This window comes from Hipposideros armiger, unplaced genomic scaffold (assembly GCF_001890085.2).
Source record: "Hipposideros armiger isolate ML-2016 unplaced genomic scaffold, ASM189008v1 scaffold_210, whole genome shotgun sequence".
In the NCBI taxonomy this organism is placed as follows: Eukaryota; Metazoa; Chordata; class Mammalia; order Chiroptera; family Hipposideridae; genus Hipposideros; species Hipposideros armiger.
This window is the reverse complement of record NW_017731560.1, coordinates 99870-112909: the sequence shown is the minus strand read 5'-3', so window position 1 is coordinate 112909 and position 13040 is coordinate 99870. Positions and strand designations below refer to the sequence as shown.

The 13040-nt window shown below is 36.1% G+C and overlaps 1 protein-coding gene across 1 annotated transcript in view; it reads left to right on the top strand.

Moving 5' to 3' along the window:
- Positions 1 to 13040, top strand: part of SMARCA1 (SNF2 related chromatin remodeling ATPase 1) — a 99485-nt gene that overhangs the window by 26838 nt on the left and 59607 nt on the right. The window contains exons 10-15 of the mRNA XM_019653914.1: positions 2742 to 2851; positions 4157 to 4383; positions 5343 to 5464; positions 8073 to 8108; positions 9022 to 9174; positions 12646 to 12778. Of these exons, the coding sequence (XP_019509459.1) occupies positions 2742 to 2851; positions 4157 to 4383; positions 5343 to 5464; positions 8073 to 8108; positions 9022 to 9174; positions 12646 to 12778 (781 nt within the window). The remainder of the gene's footprint in view (positions 1 to 2741; positions 2852 to 4156; positions 4384 to 5342; positions 5465 to 8072; positions 8109 to 9021; positions 9175 to 12645; positions 12779 to 13040) is intronic.

Here is a 13040-nt window from a genome sequence, read left to right as displayed (position 1 = left end):
GGCGACTCACGGCAGCCCAGCCCCAGGCCGAGCTGTTGTTCAGCATCTTAGCTGAAGAGGGCAGCGTCACTGGCCCTCACATGTGGGATCCGAACTGGGGCCCTCTGGCGTCCCAAGCCAGCTCTTAACCATCGCGCCACTCGGCTGGCCCCCAAGCCAACACTTAACCAACGTGCCACTCAGCTGGCCGATGGCTAAGCTTCTTGAAAGAGTAGTTCATCCTCTCTTCCCGTATTACCTAATCTCCTATTCACTTATTTTTTATGTACACCTCTTTTTTTTTTAAATGTCTTAGTAGGGTTTTTTGAGGAAGTGAATATAGATGCATCTCTGCTATTTTTTGTCTGCTATTTTTAATGAGCATCTCCAGAATTTTTTACAAATAAAAATATTTAAAAAAAGTATTGTCTGCCTCTACCTCTCCCCGTCTCCCCAGGCAAAATATAAGCTTCATGTGGCAGAAACCCTGTGTGTTTTGCACCACGTTAAGCTCTGTGTGCATGGTCCAGAGTAACTGCTCATTAAACATTCATTGACTTGAATCGCCAAACAGTGATCATGCTGTTAATATTTGTTCAGAGTTAAACAAAAAAAGTCAGGAAATAAATTACGTTAAGTAATGGGGAATTTATTGTAAGAATGCAGAAGAGGAGTAGAAGACAAATCTTCCAGGAATCTTGTCACACAAGTTGTAGTACAGCTGGGCCACAGATATCAGGAACTTGGTCAGCTCTGGGGACTGGTTATTCTGTTTCTGGTGGATTCTGTTCACTCCTAGATCCATTGACCACCTGTCCATTCCATGTAACCGAAACTTATCTCTCAAGTTTTCAATGATTTTCCAGTTGGTGTATTCAGGGTACACCTTTTGGTCAATATCTTGGCTTCTCTGTACTATTTAGCACTGCTAAGTGTTCCTGCTCTAAACTCTTTCTTGCTTGGTTTCTGGGGTATGGAATGGATTTTCTTTTAACCTCTATGGCTGTGCCTATCAGTTCCCTTTATGGGTTTTTCTTTTTCAGTGTGTCTCTGAAAGTTTAGTGTTTTGTTGGGCTTTGCCTTTGACTTTCTTTTTCGTACATGCTTTCGCTGAGCATCTATTTCCATAGGTTCAGCTTCCACCTATATACTTAAAACTCCTAAATTTTTCTCTCCCTATCACTGTCCTAAGCTCTTGACTTACATATCCCACTGCCTTCTGAGTCTTATAAATATCTCACAGGCAGGTAAACTCTTAAGAATCTCTCTTAGACACATTTAAGAGTCCCAAACTACACACCATAAGTCTGCTTTTACTTCTTCCTTTTCTTTACCTCCCATACATCTATAATAATAATATCTTAGATTCCTAATGTCTACTGTGGTTAAAGTCTACACATGTACTATCAGAAATTGTCACAGCAGCCTTAGAAATAGTTGTCATCCCCATTTAAAAATGCTTGGAATATGCATTTACCGTAAAGATATATTTTTGAATGAATGGCTGAGGAAACAGTGTCAGAAAAGTTAAGGAACTTAACCAGCTCACGACAGCTAATCAGGGGCTGAGCGGATTGTAGAATCAGCTTGATCTGGGTTTACATTCTACATGTACCACTTACTAGCAGAGTGACTTTGGCGATGTTATTAAAATTGAAATAATCACATTTCCCTCAAAGATTTATTGTAAATATTCAATACTTAATATGCAAAGTTCATGGTGCAGTGTCTGGCACATTGCAGGTACTCTATCGATGGGTAGCACTATTGTTTTCTTATGATCGAATCTGCGTTGCAGGTATACAATCTTTTTTTTTTTGATTGGGAAATTGGGGGAGGGGGAACAGCCAAGTAGTTTTTCTTCAATCTTAGTTGTGGAGGGCACCCGTCACCATCTGGCTGCCTGTCGGCAGTTCGTGGCCTCTAAGGTCAAGGTGCTGTGTTACAATCTTAGTTGTGGGTGGGCCTAGCCACCATCCCATGTGGGAGTTGAGCCAGCAGCCTTGTTAAGAGCACATGCTCTATCCACTGAGCCATCCGGGTGGCAGCTCAGCTAAAGGTGCCAAGTTCAGTCTTAGTTGTGGGCGGGCATAGCCCACCATCCCATGTGGGAGTGGAACTGGCAGCCTTGTTGTTAAGAGCACATGCTCTATCCACTGAGCCATCCGGGTGGCAGCTCAGCTCAAGGTGCTGAGTTCAGTCTTAGTTGTGGGCGGGCATAGCCCACCATCAAACAGGCAGCCTTATTGGTAGGAGCATGTGCTCTCGCCAGCTGAGCCATCCTGCCACCTGTTGGCAGCTCAACAGTAGCTCAGCTTGGCCACAGTGTCACTGGCCCATGTGGGAATTGAACAAGCGGTTCTATTGCTCAGAGCTTGCACTCTTAAGCCAACTCTTAACCAATTGAGCCACTCGGCCGGCCCAATACAATCTTATTTCATCTTTTTTTCCCTATTCATTCATATCTTCCTTAACATTGAAACATTTTCTCCTTATTCATATATTTACCCATTTTGAAATGGCTAAATTTTATTTCACTTTTAGAGACTTTCTGATACATACTCTGACTTCAGATTTCTTCTAAGTTTTAAAAATCTTATATTACAGCATATTTTTAAAAAGGCTCTTTTGCACTTATTCAGTAGTCAATAATCTTATTGTCTTAATTTTTAGTGTATTTTGTGCCATCACATTATTGATGTCTAATTTAGGTTTATATATTAAATATTTTATAAACTTTTATAAAAACTATCACTTTTTAGGTTTTAAAACCGTTTTTGTTACGTCGCATAAAAACTGATGTAGAGAAGAGCCTGCCTCCTAAAAAGGAAATAAAGATTTACTTGGGACTGAGTAAAATGCAGCGAGAATGGTGAGCTATTTTTTTCCATTAGAATTTATTTTTGTATAAGGATTTATTAAAAATTAGCTTTGTAATGGTTCAGTTATGCCTTTAGTTCAGAAATTACATTTTATGTTTAAATGGCAAGTTAAGTAGTTCAGATATTTCAGTAGAAAATTTATTTTATTTAACCTTTGGGACAGAGCACCAGCGTTAGAGTCTATAGACCTGTTGGAATGCGTGCTTTGCCTCTTAACAGCTATTAGCTTGGGAAAGTTATGTAACCTCAGTTGCCCTTCTATAAAATGGGGATAATAATACTCAGCTTATGAGGATGATGTCAAGGTTAAAGGGGGAAAATGCCACTGGCACATTTGCTAATTTTTTCATCAGTGAAAATAGTAATAACCATAATAATGAGTAATAAGGTGGTTGAAAATATCAGTGATTGTGGATATTACAAAAATAGAAGCGGGAATGGTTTGATAAATATAAGCAAAGCGGGAAAGTGACAAGAGGAGTCACAAGGAATCATACATTAGATATATTAATAATAATGCTGTTAAGAAAAGCAAAATGTTGCTTATATAAATAAAATTAGATCACTTATAATTTATAATGTGACTATATGTGGTGAAGAGTGTATTTTTCTGGACTCAGACATAAGATCATACCCTGTATTTGTCCCTTTCTGTGGCCCTGAGTAAGTTGTTTCACTTCCCTTAGCTGCCTGATTTTCCCTCTGTATAATGGGGGTGATACTAGTATACATCTCAAAGTTTTTGTGAAAATTTAGCAAGATGATTCATGTAAAGCCCTTGATATGACACCTGGCACTTAGACTCAGTACAGGTTGGCTCTTATTATAATTAAATATTGTTACTGTTCAGGTGGATATGTAGGTATATTTTTATCTGGATGAAGGTCTAGAAAAGATAATGAAAAGTGTTTATAGGATCAGAAAAAAAATGACCTATGAAGACAGGTATAGAAAAATTGGGATTGTTTTTAGCTCAAACAAGTAAAGGTTGGATGCCAACTTTCAGCAAACATTGTAGTTATTGAATAATTATCAGATATAATTATCTGAATAGTTATCAGCTGATGGCAATTTCTAGTAATGGATAAAAATAGTAGGAAATAGGTTTATAGGCAACATACAAGATAAAATGTTCAAAACTTCTCTAGTTTCTTGGTATTGCTGATCAGATTTACTCTCTAATCAAATCTTGTTTATCATTAAATAAGAATCTAAGCTGATCTCCAAAGGGACATTTATGGTGGCATTAAACTTTTCTAATAATCGATGATTAATTATAGTTTAATAAACTTCAGGTATACAAAAATCCTGATGAAAGATATCGATGTTTTAAATTCTGCTGGCAAGATGGACAAGATGCGACTCTTAAACATTCTGATGCAGCTTCGAAAGTGTTGTAATCATCCTTACTTGTTTGATGGTGCTGAACCTGGTCCACCTTATACCACTGATGAGCACATTGTCAGCAACAGTGGTAAAATGGTAGTTCTTGATAAACTGTTGGCCAAACTCAAAGAACAGGGTGAGTTAAAAATCTTCCAATAAACATGAAATAACTTAACATTAATTACTTGTATATGAATAACATTTTGCATAATCACTCACTCATTCATTCATTCAGCAAACATTGTTGAGTACTTACTATTTGCCAGGAGTTGTTCTTCAGGATGGGTATACTAAGATACATAAGACAACAGTTTTTGCCTTCGAGAAGCCCACAGTGTAGTGAGGAGGAGTAGTTGCAGTTCATTGTGATAAGTGCTATGAAATGTTGAGAAAATGGGAGTTGGGGAAGTAGTCACAGAGATGATATTTGAGGTGAGCACTGGAGAATGTGTGGGAGTAAACCATGGGAAACGGGAGGGGAAAGATTTTCCAGGGCAATGAAATAGGTGTTGAAGGAAGGGAATGCGGAACTTATGGTATTTTTGGGTAGAGTGGTTGTGATGAATCTGGAAAGAAGGATGGGGCCAAATTACAAAAGGCCTTTTAAACCATGCATTAATGAGGTTGGGCTATTTTAAAGGTGGGGCAGGGTGGGGGTGGCAGGCCATTGAAGACTTGGGGGTGGAAAGTGACACCATATTTGTATGTTAGGAAGAGAACCTTGGAAGCAGTATGGGGAAATCTACTAAGCATGATGGACTAGAAACAGTAGACTAGTTGGGAGACTATTGCAGTAACCCAGTGAAAGATTGTATGGACCCATTGCTCATCCTCAGGACAGAGTAAAAGCAGATTTTAAATCATCTCAATATGTGTGGAGGATTTTGAAGGCCTTAAAAATGCATAACTCAACAAATGCATAATTATTTATAGTACCTATTGAAAGTATATATGTTTAGTGGAGTGTTCATGTCCTGTATATTTATATTGCATATGATCTTTTAATTTTTGTAACTTCCAAGTTAGTTTTACACAAGTTGAATGACTTTTTTTGTGTGTGTGTGTTTGTGTGTGTGTGTGTGTGAAATGTTTTAGGTTCAAGGGTTCTCATTTTTAGCCAGATGACTCGCTTGCTGGACATTTTGGAGGATTATTGTATGTGGCGTGGTTATGAGTATTGTCGACTGGATGGACAAACCCCACATGAAGAAAGGGAGGTAAGGAAGACAAAAGAAAGTAAGACTTCAAAAATCAGAGTTCAATTAAGCCATGTTTTCATCATTAGGTAGTTTTGAACTTTTGCCTTTTCTTTAGCTAGGTGCATTGAATTTCTCACTACCACTTCTCAGATCTTCAGTCTGGCTTCCATTACACTGACTCTTTACCAATCATTCTGTCAAAGGTTTTCAAAGACATTCTCACTTATCTAAAGGATAATGATACACCATTACATCCTTAACTCTTCTAACCACTGCTATCTCAGACATTTTTATCACCGTTTCTCAGCTTACTCTTTGACCTCTGATTTTATGTCATTTTCTTTTCTTGATTTGTCTCCTACAGTAGGCTCTCACTGTTCGTGGAGTTTAACAGTTGAGATTTTTCCAGTTTATAAGCAAACCTAAAGAATCATGAAACGTAGTAAATTGTAATGGGAGTAATCTCAGTCTTATAGAGACTTTGTAAAACTGGAATGGGACAACATAGGTATAGGTGCCGATCATGCATTTGGATCTTGGAATACTATAAGTGTGGTGTGTAGAAATGAGTTACTTAGCTAGTGAGGAAGCTTACCTAGTACCTGTCTCAGATTTGGAAATTCTTATCGATCTTTAGATTATTCCTCATGAATATCATGGGTCTAATGTATTTTAAACCCTTGAAAGCACATTTTTGGGGAGGACTTTGCTAATTTATCTTCTCTTTTCTGTAATCCTTCAGGACTCTGTCTTTGGCCTCTGTTTTAAGTCTGTACTCATGCTCTGGGCAAAGATCGTGATTTCATGGTATAGTGGAAAATGCATTGAACTTGGTTTCAGAAGACCTGAATTTTAGCACCAACTTCACCACTTTGTAGTGTATGCAAGCCATTTAATTCTCTGAGCCTCAGTATCTTTAACTGTATTATAAGGGAAATACTAATACCTGGGCTTCTTTTTTTCTGACAACGTGAGGACCATTGGATATAATAGGTATGAATGCAGTTTTGAAACTGTATAATGCCGTATATACCATATGTCATGAAATTGCACACCGGCCTTTTTACCTCTCAGCTTTAGGGCCCCTTTTCAGGCCACAAAGACCCTCAGCCCATGGGCCTCTCCTTCCATAGCTGCAGTGGGCCCTCTGTCCCTTGTGCACCCTCTTATTGAAGCCTGGCTAGAGCATATGATAGTGTCCACAGCAGGCACACAGGCCCTTTTCATATTAAGGATTTACCTGCTACCCACTCCGGGGAAACACTTGTGTTAACATTTATAAATGTGGAACATTTCAAAGCTCACACTGTTCCCTGCTGTATAGTATTTTACTCTTTCCGAAATGGTAACTTGAAGCTTTACTGAGCTTTTGCTAATTTACTCCTGAGGATAGGTTTCTCTAAATCCTTTTAAGCATAGGCCATAGTACTATTCGTGATGACCCTTCTTCCTGGAATGAAGATGATACTAAGGAAGAAGGGTAGGTGACGTCTGACCTCAAACAGCCAATTTGCATTTCTGACTGATCTCTGCTCATGAACAATGTGTACATTACCTAATTATGCCCAAATTCTTCTGGTTTCTTAACATTTCAAATAATGTTCTCCAGAGAGTTTAAATTCCATGTATTGACTTTAGATATAGCAAAGTCAGAGCTGTTCATTATTTTTTTTCGAAATGCCCTGCTTTTCCATTATGTTGTTGCCCACACAGTCATTTCATCATTGCCAATAAGAAAGGGAAGACCATATTTGATTCCTTACTTGAGTCCCTTACCAGCTGTTAATACACAGTTCTTTCTCAATAGTTCTCAAATTTGCCCTTTTTCCATTGCTACAGCTAAATTCAGCTGTCTTTGGTCATCCTCTGACTCAGTTCCTGTAGCTTTCACTTAATTGGTGGCCTCACTTTTATAGGGAAAGGGACTAACATTTGTCAAGCAACTACTATAAGCTAGGTGACTTACAGTTTCAATTGAACTCTTCCAGCAGCCCAGTAAAGTATTGGTAGAATTTTCTCTACTTGAAACTGTGTCTCAGAGAGGTTAAATGCTTGCTCAGAACCACGTATGTAATAAATGGTAAAGTTATGACTCATACCCAGGTTTTTGCTATTTCCTCTACACCAAATTGCCTCTCACTACACCATGCTGCTTTCTATACTGCCCTTTCTACATGCTATACTGACTGCGGCAGTGGGAGTCACCTTTTCTGCCTGCAACTTTTGACCATGCCATTCCATTCATTAAAAATATTTTTGTGATTGTAAAAGTAGTATTTCATTACCGAAGGAAATTTGAAAAATAAAGAAAGGTAGTTCTGGCCAATTTTTATGTATGTATAATATATATATATATATATATAAGTAATTATTATACTGTACACACTATATATAAAGTTCAGTAACTGATAACTTTTTACTCAATGTTATATTGTACTTTCCTATATTAAAAAATCATTGTAAAATAATTTCAGTGTAATATTTCATTTCATGGATGTAATATAAATAATTTATCCCCCTATTGTTGATCATTTAGGTTGTTTCCAATTTTTCACTATTATAAATAATGCTATAGTTAAAGTCCTTATACATAAATCTTTGTGCACATCTCTGATTATTTCCTTAGGATAAATTCCTAGAAGTGGAATTACTGGGTCAAAGGGTATGAACGTTTTTAAGACTCTTGATGCATATTGCCAAATTGCTTTCCAGAAAGGTTGTACCAATTTACACTCCCAGCAGCAATGTATGAGAGTGCCCGTCTCACCGCCCCCTCGTCAACATTGAGTATTATCATTTTTTTAATCTTCAATAAATGGTATTATGTTGTTTTAATTTGTATTTATTTGATTACTAGTGTATTGAACATACTTATTGTGTTTATTAGCCATTTGTATTTGTTCTGTATATTGTCTTTTTTAAATTTTTTTGATCATTTTTCTTTTGATGTCTTAGGGTTTTTTTCCCTAATTAATTTGTATGAGATCTTTATATAGTGAGCATATTAACATTCCATTAATTTTTAAGACTCTTTACTAAATATCCCTCAGTTACCTTCCTGATTTCCCTCATTACTTCTCTGTTTGCCCCTTTTCACCATATGGAAATAAATCTACTTACCTTCCCCTTTATCTGTTGCTCTCTTTCTCATTTCTAAACCTTTATTTCTCTTGGTTGGTCTACTAAACTAATGTGTATGACGTTGAGATATCTGACATTTTGCCCCCGAGTTATATGTCAGCTCTCACTCAATTAAAACATTTTCACTATTATTGTTTTAAAATAATTTCAGTGATTTATTACTTGCTTAATTAAATCTGCCCATGATTATTCTAAGTTTGTCTCTGTTGATGTAAACTTGTAAAAATTAGGAACTTTATATAATATAATTTCTACAGCAATTCACACAGTACAGTATATAGAAAGATGCTTAAATATTTTGGGAGGTGGAAGAATATTATGAAGTCTGGTTTTGAGCATGCATGTTAAAATGTTTATTTATTTCTTAAGGATTTTGGTAATATATTTTGATTTTTTTCTCTTTTTCTTTCATCTCCTGTGTCAATTATAAAAAGGAAGCAATAGAGGCCTTTAATGCTCCTAATAGTAGCAAATTCATCTTTATGCTGAGTACCAGGGCTGGAGGTCTCGGAATTAACTTGGCAAGTGCTGATGTGGTTATACTATATGATTCAGACTGGAATCCACAGGTTGATCTACAAGCTATGGTTAGTAATCTTTAATGTTGTCAGAAATTTATCTTAGCTCAGAATTCTATTGTTATTTGTACAGTACCAAGGCAATTTATCATAAAAGAATAACAATTTTGGGGAGGTTTTCTAGATGTTAAAATAGATTATCCTGGAAAACAAACAATTTTGCAGTTGATGTGCTGATTGCAAAAACAAACAGGGCACATGAAAATAAACACAACCCAAATCCAACTATAGCATTTGTGTGTTGATTTTGGCTTTTATCATGAAACAGAAGTCTCATTTTTCCCACTCCTAAATATTATAGAAGACAAATGCATGTTTTAATGAAAAAGGGTTAAAAAGTTAATCTCTCAATATTATTCTACTTAACAACAAAATATATTAAAATCCTTAGCAGTGAAATTAGGAGAGGTGGGATTTTAACTTTCATTATAAAACAGATGGGGTGATAAAATAAGATGGTAACAAAGGAATATATTCCAGGAAAACATTTGCTACCTAAGGACACCATAAGAAACTATTCTACCAGTATATAAAAAAAATTTTGGGGAGGTATTTCTCTTACCTTTCATCATGGTGTTATTTATTGAACTAGAGCTACAACTTTTGTCAGTGTCACACATCTTAAGTTAAATATAATTTCGGAAGTAAAAAGATTCAAAAGAGCTATGCATTCAAAATCCCAAGAAGTAATGGGACAACTGACTCTCTTTGGAAGCAATTAAATTCATATGCCAAAGAGGCATAGCTTAGAAGTCCTTTTTTTTTCTTTTATAATAGAGAATTGAAAAATATTGACCATCAGGACACTTTTAAATTAACATGCTTTGGCATAATTATTACTTTAGCATGGTACTGAACTACCTGTTTGATATGACTAAGTAGGTGTAAGCTCCTGTAAGTTACAGTATTACTGACCTGGAAAACCCATTGATGATAGCCTTTATTTCCATAAAAGTGTTAGAGTTTTGCTGATCTTTGATGATTTACTGATTTGAGTTTGAAATTTTAAATATGTGTAGGGATGTTGCATTCTCTTAGTATTCTGTGTTGAAACTGTTACTGGGCTCTAGTGTTTTTATATTTAGTGTAAGGGCTGTTTTGAACCTTGTTTCTTTGATTTTTTTTCTCAACCACCCTCCTCCCTTCACCTATTTGCTCTAGCAGCTTCTATGTTTTAAAAACACTACCCCCAAATGTTTTTATATTATCAGAACTTTCCACCTGTCACCTTTACCAACTATAAACCATAGGACCAATTCTAGACCAATAAATAGTAGGGATATTAGTATCCCATTAATTTTTATGACCCTTTACTACAGATTCCTGGATTGCCTCAGCAAGTAGAAAGAACTGTTTGATGATGAGACAAAGTTGACTTTTGCCACCATAGCAAACCTTTTTAACTACTTTGTCCCTCACTTACAAAATCCTTGCTAGTGTGGAAGATGTTTATACATAGTGGCTCAAAGTTATTTAGTAACTTAATCCAGAAGGTTTCAGCTTCCTCTAGTCCTTACCTTTTAAAAATTAATTAATTTTAAAATTTATACTTGACATACAATATTATATTAGTCTCAGGTGTACAACATAGTGACTCAACGTTTGTATACCTAATGAAGTGATCACCATGATAAGTCTAGTCACCATCTTGCCACCGTACAAAGTTGTAATGAAGCCTGTATTTCCTATGCTGCACATTATATCCCCATGATTTATTTTATGACTGAAAGTTTGTACCTCTTAATCCCCTTCATCTTTTTTGTCTATCTCCCTCTCTGGCAACCATCAAGTTTGTTCTCTGTATCTATGAGTCTGTTTCTGATTTGTTTGTTTGTTTTTTTGTTTTTTAGATACTACATATAAGTGAAATCATGTGAATGTCTTTGCCTACCCAACTCATTTCACTTATCAGAGTACCATGTAGGTCCATCTTTGTTGTCACAAATGGCAAGCTTTCATTTTAATGGCTGAGTAATATTCCATCAAATATATATATCACATCTTCTTTATCAGTTTATCTATTGATGGACACCTAGGTTGCTTCCATATCTTGGCTATTGTAATAATGCTGCAGTGAACATAGGGGTGCATATTTCTTTTTCAAATTAGTGTTTTCATTTTCTTTTTTCTTAATTAAAGTTTATTGGTGTGACAATTGTTAGTAAAACTACATAGGTTTCAGGTGTACAATTCTGTAATACATCATCTATATATCACATTGTGTGTTCACCACCCAGAGTCAGTTCTCCTTCCATCACCATAAATTTAATCCCCTTTACCCTCTTTTACTATGCCCCTGTCTTCCCCTACCCTCTGGTAACCACTAAACTATTGTCTGTGTCTGTGAGTTTTTGTTACCTCATTTGTCTTGTTCCTTTGTAATTTTCAGTTTTATATCCCACATATCAGTGAAATCATATGGTTCTCTACTTTTTCTGTCGGACTTATTTCGCTTAGCATAATCTCAAGATCCATCCATATTGTCGCAAACGGCACTATTTCATCTTTGTTTATGGCAGAATTGAGGCAACCAACCAAAGGGGAGAAGATTTTTGCAAACAATGCCTCCAATAAGGGGCTCATATCCAAAGTATATAAGGAACTCATACAACTCAACAACAACAAAACAAACAATCCAATTAAAAAATGGGCAATGGACCTGAATAGACATTTCTCCAAAGAGGACATACAAATGGCCAATAGACATCTGAAAAAATGCCCAACATCAAAAATTATCAGATAAATGCAAATCAAAACCACAATGATATATCACCTCACACCAGTTAGAATGACTATCATCAACAAGACACATAATAACAAGTGTTGGAGAGGCTGTGGAGAAAAAGGAACCCTCATACACTGTTGGTTGGAATGCAGATTGGTGCAGTTGCCGTGGAAGGCAGTGTGGAGGTTCCTCAAAAAATTAAGAATAGAATTACCATATGATCCAGCAATCCCTCTCCTGGTATCTATGCCAAAAATCTGAAAACGTTTATCTGTAAAGATATATGTGCTCCTATGTTCTTTGCAGCTTTATTTACAGTGGCCAAGACATGGAAACAACCAAAGTGTCCTTCGAGAGATGATTGGATAAAGAAGATGTGATATATATATATATATATATATATATATATATATATATATATACACACACACACAATGGCATACTATTTTGCCATAAGAAAAGGTGTTTTCATTTTCTTGGGATAAATACCCAGAAGTGGAATTGCTGGTTCATTATCATAGGGCTTTGCCTGGTTTCCTCCTGGAAGTTATCTATTAATAGTACAGTACAATATCTGCATATTTCTTTGTTCCCAGGGGTCTGTAAATATTCTTAATAGTCATTACCCTCCTTTCAAAAGTGGCATGTGTAGAGAGATCAGGAACTAATTTTATTTTTAGAATTTTATAACATATGGTGGCTATATTACACATTTTATCCAGAATACCCAATATATTAGGATTTTTTTCTCCTAGGATCGAGCACATCGTATTGGTCAGAAGAAGCCAGTACATGTGTTCCGCCTCATCACCGACAACACTGTTGAAGAAAGGATTGTAGAAAGAGCTGAGATAAAACTGAGACTTGACTCAATTGTTATACAACAAGGTATTTAATACTTATCAACTTAATTAGGTGTTTTGTTTTATTTTGTTTTTGCAAAAATACATCGTTTTCTCCAAAGATGATTACTTTTAATGAAAGTTGATCAAAATTTGCAAACTTAATGACAGAAAAAAGTTAGTTTTTTTTTTAAAGATTTTTATTGGGGAATTAGGGGATGGGAACAGTGCTGGGGAATTGGGGGAAGGGGAACAGACAAGTTGCTGTCGTTTTGTTCTTCAGTCTAGTTGTGGAGGACGTTGCTTCA